Source organism: Mustela putorius, unplaced genomic scaffold (genome assembly GCF_011764305.1).
Source record: "Mustela putorius furo isolate JIRA1106 unplaced genomic scaffold, ASM1176430v1.1 tig00000242_pilon_pilon_pilon, whole genome shotgun sequence".
Taxonomy (NCBI): Eukaryota; Metazoa; Chordata; class Mammalia; order Carnivora; family Mustelidae; genus Mustela; species Mustela putorius.
Window position 1 is genome coordinate 13,337,786 of NW_025421325.1, and position 21,135 is coordinate 13,358,920.

At 36.0% G+C, this 21,135-nt stretch overlaps 1 protein-coding gene across 2 annotated transcripts in view; it reads left to right on the forward strand.

The window, feature by feature from the left end:
* Positions 1 to 19,832, forward strand: part of ANAPC10 (anaphase promoting complex subunit 10) — a 107,235-nt gene extending 87,403 nt beyond the window's left edge. For both annotated transcript variants that reach the window (XM_004757993.3, XM_004757994.3), the window contains exon 5: positions 18,003 to 19,832. In XM_004757993.3, the coding sequence (XP_004758050.1) occupies positions 18,003 to 18,233 (231 nt within the window). In that variant the 3' untranslated portion in view covers positions 18,234 to 19,832. The remainder of the gene's footprint in view (positions 1 to 18,002) is intronic.
* The last annotated feature ends 1,303 nt before the right edge of the window (positions 19,833 to 21,135 follow it).

The window sequence follows — 21,135 nt, forward strand, 5'->3', positions numbered from 1 at the left end:
GGAAGAGAATTCTGGGAAATGTAGTTTAGGCCAGCCATGGTGGCACATAACAAAGCCACCACAGGTGGCCATTAGAATGTTCCTCTCAGATCTTTGACTGTGGAGAGTAACTGACTGGTGGCCCCAGCTGCTGCTTTCTGAAATCCATCACCACGTTTCTACTAAGGCCATGCCTACCACAGGCTGCCCCCAGCCAGTGACCAAGACAGCAGGGGTATGAAAACAGCTCATTCCTGGGGACTCTGGAGTCCTCTGACAGGCAGCCTTGGCTCAAGGAATCCCCGATGGCCTCACTGAGCTTTCCCTAGAACTGCACTGCAGTCTAACCCGTGTCCCTGCAACCATCCAGCCTTCCTTTCCTCCCTGTCTCCTTCTCTTGGGGTCGACCTGCATCACTGTCTGACAGCTCTTCCAGCCTCTCTGTCTCCCTCCCCATGTTCTCTCACAGATGTTTCCCATAATACATTTCTGGCATTTCTAATGTCTAATTTCTATGCCTGTCTTTGGTGTCTGTTTCTCAGAAGACCCAGTCTGACAGCTATCTTCTTAAGATGTCCCTTTAACATCATCCTGGGAATTCCCTTCACCTTCTCTTTTGGTAGATCTCTTGTTTCTTGGATCCCAGATCTTCATCTTTTTTGATTTACTTCCTTTTTTGGTGGAATGTATCCTCCACATGGGAGGTAAAATTGTTGAAACCTTGCATGACTGAAAAGTTTGTTTTAATCTCACCCTTGAGGGATGATTTGGCTGGGTATGGAATTCTGGTTTGAAAATAATTTTTCATTAGAATTTTAAGCACATTCTCCATTGCCTCATAGTTTGTAAAAGTCGAGAAACATAATACCACTTTCCTGATGCTTTGCATATGATCAGTTTTTCTCTATAGAAGGTTTTATGATCTTACCCTTGATGTTCAGAAATTCCATGCTACTATGTCATGCGTGTGTGTGTGTGTGTGTGTGTGTGTGTGTTTGTGTGTGTGTGTTTCCTTTATTGTGCTGGGTGCTCAGTGGATCCCATCAGTAGGAGGCACTTACTTGTCCGTTAGTTCTTGGAAGTGCTTATCTTCTTTCATATTTTTCCTCTCTGTTTTTTCTGTTCTTTCTGAGTTCACATTTGTTGCCTGTGATACCTCCTTGCATTGAGCCACTGATTTTCTTTCTTTTTTTCCCTAAGATTTTATTTATTTATTTGACAGACAGAGATCATAAGTAGGCAGAGAGGCAGGCAGAGAGAGAGAGGGAGGCAGGCTCCCTGCTGAGCAGAGAGCCCGATGTGGGGCTCGATCCCAGGACTCTGGGATCATGACCTGAGCTGAAGGTGGAGGCTTTAATCCACTGAGCCACCCAGGTGCCCGGAGCCACTGATTTTCTATCTCTTTTGTTTTCTTGTCTTCCAAGCAGATCGTTAATCATTAAAAATTTAAAAAACTTTTGCTCCCATATATACAACCATAGATATCCATGATGGTATATATCCATGACAGTTGACCCATTTTAAATGACATACAATTAATATCTGTCATCTCTCCATGTTTGGAATATTTTCAGAGGCAGTTTCCTGTACAGTGTAAATTTGTTTTTGGATTACTCTAGGTTATATGGCTAAAATATAGATGAGAGACCATTCAGGATAGGGCTGAAGAGGTAAGCAGAGACCAGATCACGCAGGGCCTTATCAACTGTATTAAGGATTGTGTATTTATTCTCACTGAAATAAGAAGTTAATGAAAGGTTTTCATCTTTAATTTTTATGAAATGACTCTTCTGCTAATCTTAGACTGGAGGATAACAAGTGACTCTGGAAAGACTAGTTAAAAGGCCATTAATAATAATCCTGAGTGGCAGATAGTGTTGATTACCTATGCAGCATTCCTCCATCTTCTTCTCTGCCAGTGGAGATCACTTTCCACTGTAAAAATAGGAAATGCCTGATTCTCCGTTTCCACTTTCCTTTCAGTTAGTACTTAGACATGTGATCCAGACATGGCCAATGGGAAATCTGATAGCTTCTGGAAAATATTTTCCTTCATAATTAAAAGAGGAGAAAGCCTTTTTGGACATTGTTGTGTGAGAACATGATGCAGCTGCTGCAGACATCACGGACGCTCTGAACATGACAGAGCAGAAAGGCCTGGGTCTTTTTTTTAAACTTTAAATTTTTATATTGAAACAGTAAACCCCAATATCATAAGTGAAAAACTCCCTGAATTTACACTAACAGAGCATACCATATAACCAGCAGCCAAATAAAAATCCAGAAACCCTCTTTGTTTCCTTATGTTCCTTCAAGGCTAATCACTATTCTGACTTCTAACAGTATAGATTACTTTCATCTGCATTTTTTAAATCTTTTTTTGTTTTTATTTTGTGATGTTTTACTTTATAAAGATGGAATCATATTGTGCCTACATACACACACACACACATACACACACACACACACACACACACACACACACATATATATATATATATATATATATATATATATATTTTTTTTTTTTTTTTTTTTTTTTTTTTAAGTGAGCTCTACATCCAACATGGGGCTTGAACTCATGACTGTGAGGTCAGGAGTGGCATGCTCTTCAGACCAGGCCAGCCAGTCACCCTGTGCCTATACTTTTTTGGGTCTGGTTTCTTTTATCCAACATGCTTGTGAGAGTCATGCATATAATATAGTTGAGTAGTTATAGATTATTTCTTCTCATTGGGTAAGAATATTCCGTTTGGTGACTTCGTTCCAGTTTATCTATTTGACTGTTGGTCTGTATTTGGATAGTCTGGCTATTACAGTTGGTGCTTCTGTGAACATTTGAGTGTATACTCTTGAACATCTATATGCATTTCTGTTGGGTATATACCTCTTTGATTTGTAGTGGTTCTTTTATATGTATTTTCAAGATAGGTGTCCCTTGCTGATATAGGCATAATATTTCCCAGTCTGTGGCTTGTTTTTTGCACTTTCTTTATTGTGTCTTACAATGAACAAAAGCTCTTAATTTTAAGATAGCTGATCAATATTTATTGATTAGTGCATTTTATGCCCTGTTTAAGAAAATTTTATCTCCTTTAAGGTTACATGTTATGTTCTTCTGGAAGAAGAAATAATGTCCTTCTGACATTTTACCTTTGACATTTAGATCAAAATCCATCTGGAGCTCATGTTTGTTTATGGTGAAAAATATAAGCATCAAGATTATTATGGGTTTTTTACCCCTTCAAATGGAAGCCCTAATTAGCCAGCATCATTGAAGAGAGCATCTTTCCTCTGTTGCACCAGAGTGCCATCTCTGACAGTAATCAAATGACTGTAAATGTGTAAGTCTGTTTCTAAAGTCTCGAAGCTGTTCCATTGGGTCTATTACTCTATCTTTCCATGTTCTTTTAGTTACAACTTTATATTGACCTTATATCCAGATGTTGTTAAATTTTCTTATTAATCCTAATCGTTTATAGATTCTTTTGGATTTCTAGATATGCAATCATATATAATTTCCAAATGTTATTTTTTTTCTTCGCTTATCCTTTTCATCCTATCTCCTTCCTCCTACTCCTCTTGCCTTCATTTCCTTCCATTTTCCTTCCAGTATTTCCCTGCTTGACACCTCCAGTACAGTGTTAAATAGAAGTGGTGAGGGGCACCTGGGTGGCTCAGGGTCACCTGAGAGAGAGAGAGAGAAATGGTGATAATCTTGTTTTGTTTCTTTTCTTTTCTTTCTTTCTTTTTTTTTTTTAAGATTTTTATTTATTTATTTATTTGACAGACAGAGATCACAAGCAGGCAGAGAGGCGGGCAGAGAAGGGGGAAGCAGGCTCCCTGCTGAGCAGAGAGCCTGATGTGGGGCTTGATCTCAGGACCCTGAGATCACAACCCTAGCCGAAGGCAGAAGCTTAACCCACTGAGCCACCCAGGTACCCCTTGTTTTGTTTATTTTCATCGGAAAAGTTTTCAGGGTTTCACCATTGTATATGAATGCTGTAGGTTATTTGTTCAAAAGATGCTATTTTTCATATTAAGGAGATTGCATTCTGTTCTTATTTGCTAAGAATTTTAAAATTAAAAATGGGTATTGAACTTTTCTAATGTTTTTTGCATTTGAAATATAATTTTATGATTTTTCTCCCTTCTATTAGCAAAGTCAACTATATTAATTTTTAAATAACAATCTAAAATATTATTTTGTATATACTAAATATAAAATTGACCTATTTCTTTTTACTTTCTAAAAATGTGGTTATTAGAAATTTTTAAATTATGTATGTGGGTCACATTTGTGGCCCACACTAATTTTCTGCTGGGCAGTATTGCTCTTGATATTTTCTCTCTCTAGAAAAGAGTTTGCTTTTTCCTGGGCTAGATAGATAGAGCAGCTTTACTCCTTTCAGTCTCCAAGTTGAGTTGAGGCTTTGTTGCAATTTGGGTAAGGTTCTGTCTACCTCTGTTCTTTAATACCCTTACATCACAGCTGTGCCTGAAACTCTTTAAGTTTCTTATTTTGTCTTTTCTGAAAGACTACTAATAATAGCTCTGCATGTTTCTCTGACTTCAAGAAGCAGCTCTCTGCCTGGACAAAACCACAGTTCTCAGCATCTTGCTCATCCCAGAATCTATAAATGCCCCCCCCCCATGATTGAAATGGGTGCAGAGAGACAGGAACCTCTCAGGTTCTCTCTTCCCCAGGATCCTGGCCTCCTCTAGTCCTCTTTGCTTCAGCAGCTCTCTGGTAACTCTAAAATAATGACTGTATTTTACCTATATAGTTATTTTCAGCAGGAACATTGATCTGCTACAAACTGCCATTCTCTTCTATCTAAAAGAGGCACTTCTAAAGCCCAGACCTTTCTCATGTGGCTTCTATAGTGGAATCTTTCTGTTTTGCCTTGCTTTCTGTAGGTCCTTCACCGATCCCTTCAGAAGTTGCCTCTTAAAAAGGAACTATAAAATTTTGAGTCATCAGCGTATAGCCACTTTAGGTATCTGAAGTCATAGGTCTTGATATGATTATGTTGGACAGTTTTTGATGTTTTATGAGTCTGATTGAAAGGCAGAGACTGTGAATACACTGGACCTCATTTTGTAAGTGCTGTCTGTGTAATATGATACCCGGCCACCTAATAAGAATAAAAATGAAGTCAATATAATTAGAAGCAAAAATCAATAAGGATCCATAAATATACTTTCTATTACATTTATTGATTAGAATAATTTGAGTCATCAGCATATAGCCACTTGAGGTATCTGAAGTCATAGGTCTGGATATGATTTTGTTGAACAATTATGGACTCTGTTGTGAGACTAGCTTTAGGACTGAGCTATGAGGAATATAACAGTTAAGGAACAGACAAGTAATCGCCACAAAGACCAAAAAAAAAAAAAAAAAAAGAGAGAGAGAGAGAGAGAGAAAGGTAGTAGGAATATCTGAAGAAGAGGAAATCACAGAGGCCATGAGAACATTTCAACAAGGAGGTTGCAACAAGTTATATAGAAAGGATAAAAAAAACTTTTCAAATAAAAAACTTTTCAAATTGAAAAGTATCCTATGGATTGAGCAATAATGACACTTATTAAATATTGTAACACTCCTCTGGGATAACTTAAAAATTATACAGTAATAAAGTTATCCTGCTTTTATTTTTTAACTTCAAAAATTTTTTAAAGATTTTATTTATTTGTGTGTGTGACAGAGAGAGAGAGAGCACAAGCAGGATGAACAGCAGGCAGAGGGAGAAGCAGGCTCCCTGCTGAGCAAGGAGTCCAATTCAGGGACCCAGGATCCCAGGATCCCAGGATCATGACCTGAGCTGAAAGCAGATGCTTAACCGACTGAGCCACCCAGCCATCCCTATCCTACTTTTATTTTTGATCTCCAAAAAGACACTATACTACATACTTTTATCTATTGCTATCATTTCTTGATAATTCGTTAGAGAAGACTTCTAGCCTTTCTTTACAACTGAAACATAAACTAAAATGGAAGCATAATTTTAGTATGTATATATGCATATATTTATATTTACTGGTTTTCTTTTTAATGTTAGTTAAGTCTGGATAACTTGGCTTCTCAAGTTCTGTTGTTGTCCAGAAATTTTCTGCAGTTTCTTCTTAACATTTCTTTACCATTTTGGGCTTTTGATGAAATTACTGCTTTTAAATGACATTAATTTCAAATTTATTTAGAATTATTTATGTAGATTAGTAGAACACTCTGCTAGTTCTTTTGTTTTCATTAAGCTCTTCTCTCTCTCTCTCTCTTTTTAAACAGGGCACTTTAAAACCAATTAAGCAATTTAAGCTTAACTCTCTAGGAACTCATTCTGGGGTAAATTTGTCTGTGTAGAAACTTTTTCTGACTTAGGATACAAAATGAATGTCTTGACAATCTGTAGCAAGGTGACTGGTTTTAACCTCAAAATCACCTTCTTACGTAGCTGCCGTCTTCACTAGCGCAAAAAGCTTGCTTTACATACTGAGCTTTTCCAGTCAGATTCTTTCTTTCTTGTTAGGCTGCTTTTGTGGTATTCTTACTTTTAGCACATTTGGAACTTCTGAAGTTTCTTTTGGGTTATATTAGACTTTTTTTTTTCTCTACAAGTAGGTCATCATTGCTGTTAACTGGGTCTATTCCTTCATAAGTGAAAGGATGGTTAAAATTCCAGAATCTGCTGCTTTGTGTGTTGACAGTTCTTGTTGAAATTCTATAGAATTTTATCAAGTCACAGCCGTGGTTAATGAAGGAGGAAAAGATAGTGAGAGTGGAGAGTAGAGGACAACTTTATCAAAATTACTATCGAGTAGTTATTCCTTATTTCATTAATTTTCCATGGATATGTGATTATCAATAGCAAAGGACAGATAAACAATTTGTATTTAATATTTCATATGATTTTTATTGATAAATGACTTTTTTTTTTTTTAAATGTAAGCATTGTTTATGGTGGAGTTAAGCAGTGTATCCTTGGAGGGGTACATCTGCTCTTAAAACAAATTGTAGCCAGAGTAGAGGAAATAAATGACTTAGACTGGTGATCAGAAGCAGAAGATCCCAGAGCCAGGCCAAGAGATACCTTCGTAGAGAATCTCTAATGGATTGTATTAGCACATAGTTTTTACCATTGTAGACTTTGCACCATAGCAGCTAGTATTAAGGAAAGATGGTGGCTCCTGGTCAGAGGTAACTTAGTAGGCTCTGGGCTGGCAGTAGGGCTGATGTTGTGGTCCATTACATGGCTCATCCTGCCACTAGGTGGAATACCTACCTACTATAGTTGCCTCTAACACATATTTAAGAAGTAACTAATTAACTAAAGATCATGGTCAAATAATGAAATGAAGTGTGGTTTTAAAAAATATTTATATATTTGTTTAACGCCTGGGTGGCTCAGTCAGTTAAGTGTCTGCCTTCAGCTCAGGTCATGGTCCCAGGGTCCTGGAATCAAGCCCTGCATTGGGGCCCCTACTCAGTCAGGAATCAGCTTCTCCCTCTCCTGCTGTCACTCCCCTTGCTTGTGTTCTCTCATTTTCTCTCTGTCAAATAAATAAATAAAATCTCTAAGAAAATATTTATTTATTTGAGAGAGCATGGGCAAAGAGCAGGATGGGAGGAAGAGGGACAAGCAGACCCTATATGAGCGCAGAGCCCGATATGGGGCTCAATCCCAGGACCCTGAGCTGAAACCAAGAGTCGGATGCTTAACGGACTGAGCCACCCAGGTGCCCCAAAATGAAATGTTGAAGAAATATTTATTTCAAATTAACATTAGGAATTGTCTCAGTTTGTTATATCTATTTGGGTTAGTTATAAACTCATAAAACCCTAGACATTTTTTAACGTGGAATTTTCACTAGTCATATAAATTTTCAATATTCATTATTCATCTGATGCCCATATGTATTAGTTTTCTGCTTCTGTGTAACACATTGCCGCAAAATTAGTGGGTTAAAACACATATACTTATTATCTCACGGTTTCTCTGAATCAGGAATCTAGGCATATCATAGCTGCATCGTCTGCCCAGGATCTTTCAAGGGCTGTAGTTAAGATGTACCAGGGTTGTGGTCTTATCATAGGCTTGACTTGGGAAGGATCTCTTTCCAGGTTCACTCAGGTAGATGTATTTTTAAGCACATAATTTCAAGTATTTAACTTTGCATTAGTAAGTCTTAACTGTATTAATCTTTAAGTTTATCTATACCAAGTTACCGCTTATTTTCTCTGTAATTTAGAACTCTTAACTATCTTTAGTAAACCATTTTATGTATTTTGTGTACAAAACTGTATATAAACTACAATATTACGTAAAGTTTAAAAGTCTTAAAACGTTAAATATAAATAGATATTGTTGTTAGGATCATTAGGTAAAATCATTAGATAAAACCCAGAATTCAATAATAAACTTTATCAAAGAACTGTTTTGAGAGGAAATTGATTTGGCAAGTTGGGGGTCCCTGGTGACCTTGACCAGACTGGTCAAAGATTGGTTTCAGTGGTGGGGACAAAATTCATGTTGGAGGGGGATAAAAATAACTAGCAGGTAAAAAAATAAACAAATAAACTTTTTAAAGGAGTTTTGCAATAAAAGGGAACAGAGAATTGTTCTGCTAAGTGGAGGAAGACATAGGATTAAGAAAGGGTTTTATTTTTAATTTTTAAAATGACAAATATTATGGCCTGTTCAAATGCTGCTGACAGTGATCCAGTGGAGAAGAGAAAATGATTTGGAGAGAGAATGTTTATTAGGAAGCAGAATCTTTGGTTGGGAAAATCTTTGCAAAAGGATCTTTTGGCAAATGGAAGAACTGGCCTCGGGAAAGTCGGGGAGCATTTTTTTTTTTTTAAACTTTTTACTGTGTAACAGCTGATGGGAAGATGCAATTTTTTTTTTGATTGTCTCTGTTTTCTTAATGAAATAAGATATTAGCTCAGAGAGAGAAGATTAGAGGAGGTGTTAGGATTTGAGGAGAAAATCCCAGAGACAGTGAAACCAAATTTTCTGAAGGGATATGTAGTAGGAATTTGGCATGGTGCTAAATAGATACTTGAATGGACACTTGTCGTCTTGAATTAAAGTGAGAACCAGTTAGCATGGTTGATTATTTTTCTTCAATAGGAATAGAATAAGCAGAGAGTTGAATTTAACCAGGATTGTTATTTTCCTTTAAAAAAAAAAAAAAAGAAGAAGAAGAAAAAATAGTGAGAGAGGGACATGTAATTTAAGTGTGTAAAGAGATTGATTATTATGATGAGCTATTGGATGTCATTGAGATAAAGTGGGAACTAAGATTGAATGGATTAATGGACAGTTAAAAAAGTAGGTGGAATCAATAGTATAGCGATTTTGCTGGGGGTAATATTATTGCCATGGAGATCACTAGAGAAAGGCAGTAACTTAGGAGCCTGGAGCTGGGGATATTTTAAGTCAACATTTCAGTTATATTGCAGCCATTGCTCACGATCAAGTACAGAATATGACTGTGGAGGCATAACTAAGGCAGAAATCAAAACTATTGGAAGTGAAGAAATTGAGGAAAGGAGAATCCAGATTGTTAAATGGATTATCTCTATGGGTGTAAAAATCACCAAGAAAGATGAATCTATTAGTGGAGGAAAGGAGTACTACCAATGAGATACTAAATTCAGGTACTAAAACTTTCTGAAAATTTTTCCTCCCCCAGCCACCATCAAATTAAAAATAGCTTTTTAAATAAGATAAATACATGTTTATTACGAAAAACATAGGTAAGGGGTACCTGGGTGGCTCAGTCAGTTAAGCAACTGCCTTCAGCTCAGGTCATGATCCCATGGTCCTGGGATCAAGCCCCATGTTGGGCTCCCTTCCAGCAGGGACTCTGCTTCTCCTTTTCCCTCTGCCTGCCGCTCCCCGTCCTTGTGCGCTCGCTCGCTCTCTCTCTGTCAAGTAAATAAAATCTTTTTTAAAAAATTGAAAAAAAAAAAGAAAATAGTCTGTATTCTCACCATTATATATATTGTCTATTTGTATTTTGGTGAATATCCTTAGACTTTTCTCTATCCATACAGAAATAATGTATAAAAAATATGTAAGATCATAGAAGAGTTATTTAGTACTTTGGTTTTTAAAATTAACCAGAGATAGCTGCAAATAACTGCAAATACGTTTAGAGATACAGCATTTTTACTTGTTGCTATAAGATATTCCAGGATATCGACCATTTTTTTTATTTAACTACTCTGTTTTACTAGTGCTGTATAACAAATAACCTAAAACTTAGCGGTATTAAACAACAGTAATCATTTGTATTTTTCGTGATTTCCATTCAGGAATTTGGAAAGATCTTGGCTGGCCATTTCTCTCTAACAGTTTCTCATGCAGCTATAATCCTATGTCAGTTAGGCTGACCGAGACTAGAGAATCAATCCACTTCTAAAGTGGTTCACTCATGTGGCTGGTAGGTTGGGTCTAGGTTTGTCTACACATGGATCTCTCCTGGGGTCTTCTTGAGTGTATTCATGTTATGGTAGCTGTTTCTCCCAGAAGGAATGGCACAAGAGAAGCTGTAGTGCCTTTTATGATATACCTGCAAAGTCTCTCATTGTCACTTGTAACATACTCTGTTGGTTGCAAAAGCGAATCCTAACCCGTTGTAGGAAGAGACTAGTCAAGAGCATAAGTCACCAGGGTAGTTAAATGGTAGTGATTTAACTTATTTGCAATTATGAATATTATTATATATATATATATATAATCCTTGTGCCATTAAGTTTTTCCCTATAGTTCCAGAAGTGAAGTTACTCTGTTAAGGAATAGTTATATTTAAAATTTTGAGAGGTATTACCAAATTTCTCTTCAGAAAGGTTATACCTATTTAATTTCCATATAACTCCATGAGAGTACATTTCCCCTACCCTCACCAGTAATTGGTGTTCTTAATTATTTTAATCTTTACCAATATGATAGATTATTTTTAACTTAAATTCAAAGCCAACATATAGTACATCATTAGTTTCAGATGTAATGTTCAGTGATTCATCAGTTGTGTCTAACACCCGTGCTCATTACATCACCTTCCCTCTTTAATGCCCAATACCCAGTTACCCCATCCCTCCACCCACTTCCCCTTCCACCACCCCCCATTTGTTTCCCAGAGTCAGGAATTTCTCGTGGTTCTTCTTCCTCTCTGATTTCTTCTCATTCAGTTTTCCCTCCTTTCCCTATGAGCCTCTGTGCTATTTCTTATATTCCACGTATAAGTGAAACTCCATGATAATTGTCTTTCTCTGATCGACTTATTTCACTTAGCATAATACCCTCCATTTCTATCCACTTGAGTGTAAATGGTAGGTGTTCATCCTTTCTGATAGCTGAATAATATTCCATTTTATATATGAGCCACATTTTCTTTATCTATTCATCTGTTGAGGGACATCTTGGCTCTTTCCACAGTTTGGCTATTGTGGACATTGATGCTATGAATGTTGGGGTGCAGGTGTCCCTTCTTTTCACTACATGTGTATCTTCAGGGTAAATAACCCAATAGTGCAATTGCTAAGTCATAGCTTAGCTCTGTCTTCTTGAGAAACCTCCATACTATTTTCCAGAGTGGCTGTACCAGCTTATATTCCTACCAACAGTGTAAGATGTTTTATTTATATATTTAACTTGTATCTATTTAATTATTGAGATTGAACAATTTCCTTATGTTTGTTGGCCCATTGCCTTTCTCCTTTTTTGTGTTTATAGACTGTGCATGGTGTATGTCAATTTTGTTGTTTTTTTTTCCTTAAGATTATTTATCTATTCCTTTAAGAGAGGAAGAGAATTGGGGAGGAGAGACAGAGGGAGAGAAAGAGACAGAATCTTAAGTAGCTTCCATACCCAGCATGGAGCCCAGTGTAGGACTCAAGTCTCATAACCTGAGCTGAAATCAGGAGTTGGGTGCTGGTAAGCACTGGATGACTGAACCACCTAAGCACCCCTCAAAATTATTTCTAAGATATCATTCCTTTGTTGTGAAATTTAGATGTTTTTCTCCCAGCTAACTTTTTATTCTTTATTTTTAGCCTTACAGAAGTCTTTGATGTTCATTGTAGTTAAATTTATATTCTTCCTTCATCATTGGTTTAGAAGGTGAACCCTACCAGAAGATTATAAACATGATCTTATATATTTTTCCTAATACTACTTGTATAGATACTTAATTCTTTAATAACTTACTTTTGACTTTAGTATAAAGTTGAAATCTAAACTTTTTATTAAATAATAAGTTGTTGCCATACAAGTTTTTGAAAGCCATCTTTTCTTCACTGTGGCTGTTAGTTTTTCTACTCAATATACATTCTCCCTAACCTTTATTCTGATAGAACTCCAATTTTATTCAACTCCCTACCTTCCAGAAAGTGGCCATGTACTGTCACTATCCCCGTACCCAGGGGGTGAGTACTAATTGAGCCAAACCAATCATGGTGGTCCCATTCCTCTTCTGATGATTAAGTGAAGGATGAATATTTAACAAGAGCTTCTGAGAAGGTGTGCTTTATTCTTAAAAAAAAAAAAAAAGATCCAAGAGGTGAGTAGTATTTTACTTTCTGCCTCTGCTGGAGTGCTACAGCCATCAAGTGACTACTACAAGGGAAGCCAGTTTGGGAATAATGCTAATCCACCTGGAAGAATGAAAAGATGAAAGGACCAATTAGAGAGCATCCTTGAAATTTTAAATGAACATACCCCATGACCTTGTTAACTCAGACATTCCTGTTGCATGAGATGCTGAAATTCCTCATTGTTTAAGTGTCATTGAGTTAGATTTTATGCTCCCTGCAGCCAAAAGCATCCTGACTGGTCCACCTATTGATAATTAAATGCAGTACCATACCATTTATTTAATAACACTTTATACTAGATTTCACTATCTAGAATTATCAGCTGTACTCCTGCCCCCATTTTTCTCTTTCAGATTCTAACTTTTCCTATCCTCGTGTTTTTCCCCAGAAAAACCTAAGAATTGATTTAATATTTATAGCTTTACTTTTGGGTTTTGTTTTGTTTTGTTTAAAATATGTGGAGCCCAACATGGGTCTTGAATTCAAGACCTTGAGATCAAGACCTGAGCTGAGATCAAGAGTCAGACACTTAACTGACTGAGCCACCAGGCGCCCCCCTCTGTTTTTTCTTTGATTTCATCTGTCAAGTATATTTTTACCATTTGCTTGTATTTAGAATATTTCTTAATCACTGTGTTAAAACACAGATTTGCCTATTATAGATGATATGTATATCTTTTTGATATATAATTTACATACTATACAGCTAATCAATTTAAGATGTATAACCATTGGTTTTTAGTGCGTTCATGGAGTTGTACAACCCTCACCAGTTTTAGAACATTTTTATTACCCCAAAGGCGGTAAGTAGTCACTTCCAACACCCCCCCGCCACTACTTAGCCCCTAAGCAGTTGTCAATCTACTTTCTGTCTGTATGGATGTACTTACTTTGGGCATTCATATAAATGGAATCATACAGTGTAGTCCTTTGTGACCAGTTTATTTCACTTATTTTCATGGTTCATCTGTGTTATGCATATATCAGTGCTTCACTTCTTTCTATTGCCAAATTACATTCCATTGTATGGGTATATCCTGTTTTGTTTATCCATTCATCAACTTCAGGCCTTTTAGGTTGTTTACATCTTTTGACTATTATGAATCATGCTATTGTAAACATTTGTGTACATACTTTTGGGTGAACATATGTTTCCATTTCTTTGGGGTATATATCCGAAGGTAGAGTGGCTGGGTCATATGGTAACTATGTTTAATCACTTGAGGAGCTGTGAAATGATTTTCCAAAGTGGTGGCACCATTTTACACTCCCATCAGGAGTGTTTTAGGCTTTCGATATCACTACATGATTTGGGGTTTTTTTTTTGAGCTGGAGTTTTTGTGTGGTAAAATTAAAAAAAAAATTACTATTTTAATCATTCATAAGTACAGTTTTGTAGCATTAAGTGCATTGTTGTGCAACCATCACCACCATCATCCACCTCCACAAGTTTTTTTTTTTATCTTCCCAAATTGAAACTCCATACCCATTAAACACTAACACTCCATTCCCCTCTCTCTGCAGCCCCTGGCAACTGTCATTCTACTCTCAGTATCTGAGTTAGACTACACTAGCTAGGTCTCTTTTGCGAGAGGAATCATGCAGTATTTGTTTCTTTGTGACTGGTACATTTCACTGGTAATAATATCTTCAAGAGAACCCCTTTTTTTAAAAAAGAGGTTATTGTTAAGTAGTCTCCATACCAAACATGCAGCTCAAACTCACATTCCTGAGATCAGGAGTTTCATGCTCCACCAACTGCGCCAGCCAGGTGCCCCGAGAACCTGGCTGTTTGTTTGTTTTAAGAGTTTATTTATGTATTTGACAGACTGACATCACAAGCAGGCAGAGAGAGAGGAGGAAGCAGGCTCCCTGCTGAGCAAAGAGCCCAATGCGGGGCTCAATCCCAGGACCCTGGGATCATGACCTGAGCCGAAGGCAGAGGCTTTAACCCACTGAGCCACCCAGGTGCCCCAAGAACCTGAGTTTTTTTAAAGGCAGTGTTTGATGCATGTATACATCTTTTATGAACTTATTTTATATTTTCTGTATACCATCCTGCCATGTCCTTTTTAAAAACTTTATTTTAGTATATATAATACTATTTACCTTTTTCCTCTCTAAAGATTTTGAAATTGAAATTCTGTTTTTAATTCTGTTATTGTTCTTTTTATAATTCCCTTCATGTCCTATGCGTCTATGTTTATTTATGTGTAGGATATAAAGGAAATTGTGTGGTTAGTGGGGAATTCTCTCCTACGCATGTTTTATTTAATTCATGTTTTATTTGTATAAGATGGGATTTCAGATAAAATTATTACTCCTAAGTTATTATCTTTATATAATATAAAACACAGTATGTTTTTAAAAGCACAGTCCCTGGGATCACGCTACCTGTTTGAATCTCAGCTCTGCCACTTACCAGCTGTGTGACTTCACGGAAATTACTTAATCTTTCTGAGTCTCGATTGTTTCATTTGTGACATCAGGATAATCACATTACCCTCCTCATTGCTAGGATTAAGTAATTAATATACTTATTGGACTTAGAACATTACCTGGCACATAATAGTGCTAGGTAAGAGCTTGCTGCTATTTACTATCATTAGCATTCTTTTTGAGAAATTATTATTGACATTTACATTTTATTTTATAAACATGTTGATTTATTCTTTTTGACTATTTTTGTTGTTGTTTCTTCCTCACTACCAGTATTTTTATTATAGTTTCTTTCTTGAAGTCTTACAGTCATGTTTAAATCCTATTTTTTCCAGGTGTTGTTCTGTCTTATTTGCCACTGTATTTTTTGTTTCTTTGTTTTCAGTCCCTAGAACATTGTTTGGCACATAACAGTTGCTCAGTAAAGATTTGATGTGTGTAGAGCCCTTGCATATCTGTTAAGCTCTGGTAAAAAGGTGGGCTAGAGAGAGACTGCATGGCAAGAAGAGGAAAAAGAGACTTACTTCCTTGTCTTTGTGTCCTGTTTGCTTTCCATTATCTCAGCAGTGTTTCTTCACAGCAGCACTTCTTTCCCATAGCTACACCTAAGTCCATTTTGCAGTTTTTCTAACACTCAGTACCAGCTTAGTGAAGCCTATGTCAGAAAAGTCAGCACCATAAGCCACTTGGCTCCCATTCCTCAAGAGTTCTGTATACCAGCCCCTTGGGGCACTTCCTTCAGGGACACCAGCATCAGCCAGACAGCTCCCTCCTGCTGCAAAATCTTGGTATAACTTTCAGTACAGTGAGCACTGAAGATATGCTAGGAAAATAACATTGAGTCTACCAGAAATAATGGTTACATTTGTCAAAAGCATTTTGTTATTAAGGAGTTGAATTTAGAATCTTAGTTTTACTTTTTGTTCATTGTTGAAGTTCATTATAGTACATTTACCTTGAGAATAGTTTCTTCTTTCACCCAGAAGATCTTTCTTCCTTCTCTGAACTCCTGTAGTTCTCTGAACTACAAATATCTATTATAATAGTTTACTTTATCTGCTGTAACAAATTACCACACAGGTAGTAGCTTAAAACAACATAGATTTGTTACATTACAGTTCTAGAGGACATTAAATCCAAAAATGGGTCTTACAAATTAAAATCAAAGTGTCAGCCAGCTGGCTTCTTTCACGGGGATTTTTTGAGGGAAACTCTTCCTTGCCGTATCCAATTTCTAGAGGCTGCCTACTTTTCTTGACTTATGGTCACATCACTCCAGCCTGTGCTTCCACCATCACATCTCCTCTTGTCTCTCCTGCCTTCCTTTTATAAGGGGCCTTGTGATTACATTAGGCCCACCTAGGAAGTCCAGGATAATCTTATCTAAGGATCGTTAACTTAATTACATCTGCAAAGCCCTGTTTGCCATGGAAGTTAAGGTAACCGCAGGTTTTGGGGGAAGGACAGGGACATCTTTGAGGTTCCATTATTCTGCTTATCATATCTTTCTTTTATTTAGAATCATTAAATGCCAGAGCTGGCATTTGGGACAGCTTGGATGATAACTTGGATGGAAGGGACACTTGGAGGATAACTTTTGCAATTATTTTATACTTGAGCAAACTGACTGAAACAAATGAAGGTTGTTTGTCCACCTCTGAGCATGTTTTAAGGTTAGGAAGAAGGCCTTATTCATGTTTTGTATGCTTAAATATACTTAGAAAAATACCTTGAACATTTTAAGTACTCAATAACTATTTGTTACCTAGTTGAGTAAAAGGCTAGTGATGGAAACCAGATATATCTGGTCCACTTTAAGTTAGTGCTAATGCAAATTTAATAACAACAACAACAAAAACCACTGACTAAAAATACCACAAGGAGTAAAGATCTATTCATTCTTACATTCTGTAGTTAAAAGGAGATATCATTCAGTCTTAAAAATAATTACCCTTTTTAGGATTCCTTTTCTCTTTATCTTGTCCACATCTCTACTTTTGTCAACCCACCCTTCTCTATAAAAAAGAGAATGTAAGAATGAAGAAAGAAGGAGGGAAGGAGGTGGTGGGGGGAAGAAGAGAAAAATGAAGAAGAATGAAAGAAAGAAAAAGAAGAGGGAGAAAGGGAAGGAAAAGAGGAAGACACAGTGGTGTTCACTTAATTGTTTTGTAGAATAATGTGTGGAATCCAGATTTAGATTCTTTGATACTGCTATTTGGCTGTGTTGATAGGTAAACCTAGATGTTTGGTGATGTGTATAGTTTATATGTGTTCAACAATTAAGGTTATTTAGAAATCAATATTTATCTTTTAAAAACTCATAACTTTAGAAGAACTTTTAGAAACTTAGGTTTACCTTTTGACTTTTGATTTTTTTCCCCTTGTTAAAGGATTGTTTGATTAAAATAAAATTAAGAATTAAAAAAAATTTATCTGGCATTTCTTATTAAAAATCTAGGTTTTAGATTTAGAGTATCATGCAGACTAGATAAATCACTTACTGTTGTTCAAGAAACAAAGCTTTGGTTTTTTTTAATGGTTGTGTTTTTTGTTAATATTCTTATAGTTTTTATAGAATCTAATTTATTATTAAGTGTGTTCAGGTATGGTCCTTGAAATAAAGTATACCTGAAGCATAATGTTAGATTCTTTTCCTACTTAAATCAACATGGTCTTCCATTGGCTGTATACATGTATACGTGTCTGATTTGAAACTTGTATGTTATACAAGTTTCTATAAACACTAAGACTGCATACATCTATTTTTATTTTGTCTCCTAATGTGGTACATGCAGAGTGCTTATTAGCAAATGTAAAAATGGACCATGATGTAAAAGTGCCAAATAAGTGGTAATGGGTTTTTATCATATTGTCATTCTCTCGATGAGCAAATGGTTAATTATAAGTCAACTTTAGAATGCATTTATTATAGTATCCTTAATTGGGTGAAAACATAATCTGACTTCTGTTTTCTTGGCAGCAACTTGAATTGGTGGAACCAAGTGGCTGGATTCATGTACCATTAACTGATAATCATAAGAAGCCAACTCGCACATTCATGATACAGATTGCAGTTCTAGCCAATCATCAAAATGGAAGAGACACCCACATGAGACAAATTAAAATATACACACCAGTGGAAGAGAGCTCCATTGGTAAATTTCCTAGATGTACAACTATCGATTTCATGATGTATCGTTCAATAAGGTGACCTTAATACAGAACAAAAGTCATTAAAAATATCTTTGTTTTATCTTGTCAGTAAATATTATATCTGGAATCTTTATTTTGCAGTTTTGTATGCATTAAAGAGTATTTTATTGTAACTTTAATAAATGGATTTTGGGTCATATGATTTTTATTTTCTTTAACATATAATGAAGCTCACATATTTTACATTATTAAAAAAGGATTTAAAGCCAATCATTAAATTTTTCATTATATCAAAAGAAAAACAATTGAACTGAAAATTTTAAGAGGTAACATAACTTACCAACTAAGTGATTATTGTGAACGTCCATTAGAGTAATGGTTTATTTCATGTTTGGAAACAATACTATGTTTTATCAATAAATACTATCTTTACTAGGCCAAAATTCTTCTTCTTCTTCTTCTTCTTTTTTTTTTTTTCTTTCTAGAGGAAGCTTATTCTTTTAATACTGGGCCTTTTAAAAAACAATGTCAAAATAGGCTTAGCATTAGGTGTCTTATGAGAACCATTCTGATTTGGAGAACATAGTTAATTGTGTTGTAATTACTTCCATGAAATACTTTTAATCCCAGGGTTCTCTGTATCCTGATACTGGGTCAGAGATTGCCAGTATCATCTGCTATTTATCCCAGTTCTAGTGCTGCTTATAGAACAGTTCAATTCAAATTTGTGTCTGACACTAAAGCATTCCTTGAGGGATAATGTGTCTCATAAAAATTTTTAAAATGTATGAGATTGTTCTCTGTATACAAAAATATTTTAAAGGGGCTTAAATGTGTTTTCTTTCCATGGTTTAAAATGAGTAGATTTGATTCTCTATGGTTTTTTCCCCCTTGTATCTATTAATTTTTAGGAGGATGGTTATTTAGCCACAGAACTTGTCCAGATTAGTTCTTATTTGGGAAAGATACCTTGGTAGTTTTTGTATTGCTGAAGCCTGAAGTCTTCAGACTGAAGTCTTAATAGTAAAGTTTTCATTCTTCTTCTTTTAATTGAAGTATAGTTAACATACAATGTTATATTTGTTTCAGGTATGTAACAAAGTGATTTAACAATTCTATATGTTGCTCAGTGCTCACCATACAAAGTTATTGCAATGTTATTGACTGTATTTTCTATGCTGCACTTTTTATCTCCAGGACTTATTTTATATCTGAAAGTCTGGATCTCTTAATCCCTTTTACCTATTTCACCCATCCCCCTAATCCCCTCCCCTCTGGCAACCACCAGTTTGTTCTCTGAATTTAAGAGTTTTGTTTTGTTTTGTAGACTACACCTGTAAGTGGAAATCAGATGGTCTTTGTCTTTCTCTGTTTGACTTACTTCACTTAGCATAATACTCTCTAGGTCCCTACATATTGTGAATGGCAAGATCTCATTCTTTTTTATGGCTGAGTAACATTCCTGTGTATTTATATAGCACATCTTCTTTATTCATCTGCTGATGCACACTTGGAATGCTTCCATATCTTGGCTATTGTTAATAAGTCTGCTTTAAAACATAGGGATGTATATATCTTTTTGAATTTAATATTTTTCTTTTCTTTGAGTAAATACCCAGTAGTGAAATTGCTGGATCATATGGTAATTTTTTTTTTTTTTTTTTTTTTTTTTTTGGTAAAGATTTTATCTATTTATTTGATATAGAGAGTGAGAGAGAGAGCATGAGTGTGGGGTAGGGACAGAAGGACAGGGAGAAACAGACTCCCCACTGAGTAAGAAGCCTGATACGGGGCCCAATCCCAGGACCCCAAGATTATGATCTGAGCAGAAGGCAGATGCTTAACAGACTGAGCCACCCAGGCACCCCATGTTAGTTCCATTTTTAATTTTTTGAGGATTCTTGATATTGTTTTCTACAGTGGTTGTATCAATTTACATTCCTACCAACAATGCATAAGGGTTCCCTTTTCTCCACATTCTTGTCAACACTAGTTACTTCTTGTCTTTTTGATAATAGCCATTCTGACAGAAATGAAGTGATATCTCATTGTGGTTTTGATTTGCATTTCCTGGGTGATTAATGATGTCTAGCATCTATTCTGTTGGTTATCTGTATGTCTTCTTTGGAAACATGTCTAGTCAGGTCCCTTTTTTAAAATTATTTAAAAAAATTTTTTTAATTAACATTATTTGCCCCAAGGGTACAGGTCTGTGATTCATCAGGCTTACACATTTCACAGCACTCACCATAGCACGTACCCTCCCCAATGTCCATCACTCAGCTACCCTATCCCTAACCCCACCCCCAGCAGCCCTCAGTTTGTTTTGTGAGATTAAGAGTCTTTTTTGGTTTGTCTGCTTCCTGAGTCCATCTTGTTTCATTTTTTCCTTCCTCCTTTTTTTTTTTTTTTAAAGATTTTATTTACTTAGAACATGAGAGAGAGCAAGAGCACAGGCAGAGGGAAGGAGTAGAGGGAGACACAGACTCCCTGCTGAACAGGGAGCCCAACGTGTGCCTTGATCCCAGGGCTCTGGGATCATGACCTGAGGCAAGGTGGATGCTTAACCGACTGAGCCACCCAGGTGCCCCTTTGCCCATTTTTTAATTGTATTGTGTGTTTTTTGGCATTGGTTATATAAGTTCTTTATATATTTTGGATATTAGCTCCTTATTGGATATATCATGTGCAAATACCTTCTTTCATTCCATAGATTGCCTATTTGCTTTATTGCTGGTTTCCTTATCTGTATAAAAGCTTTTTATTTTTGATGTAGTCCTAATATTTTATTTTTGCTTTTGTTTTCCTTGCCTGAGGAGAAAAATCCATAAATATATTGCTAAGGCCAGTGTCCTACGTTGATCCCACAGATTACTGCCTATGTTTTCTTTTAGGAATTTTATGGTTTCAGGTCTCACATTTAGGTCTTTAATCCATTAAACAGTAAAGTTCAGAAAATA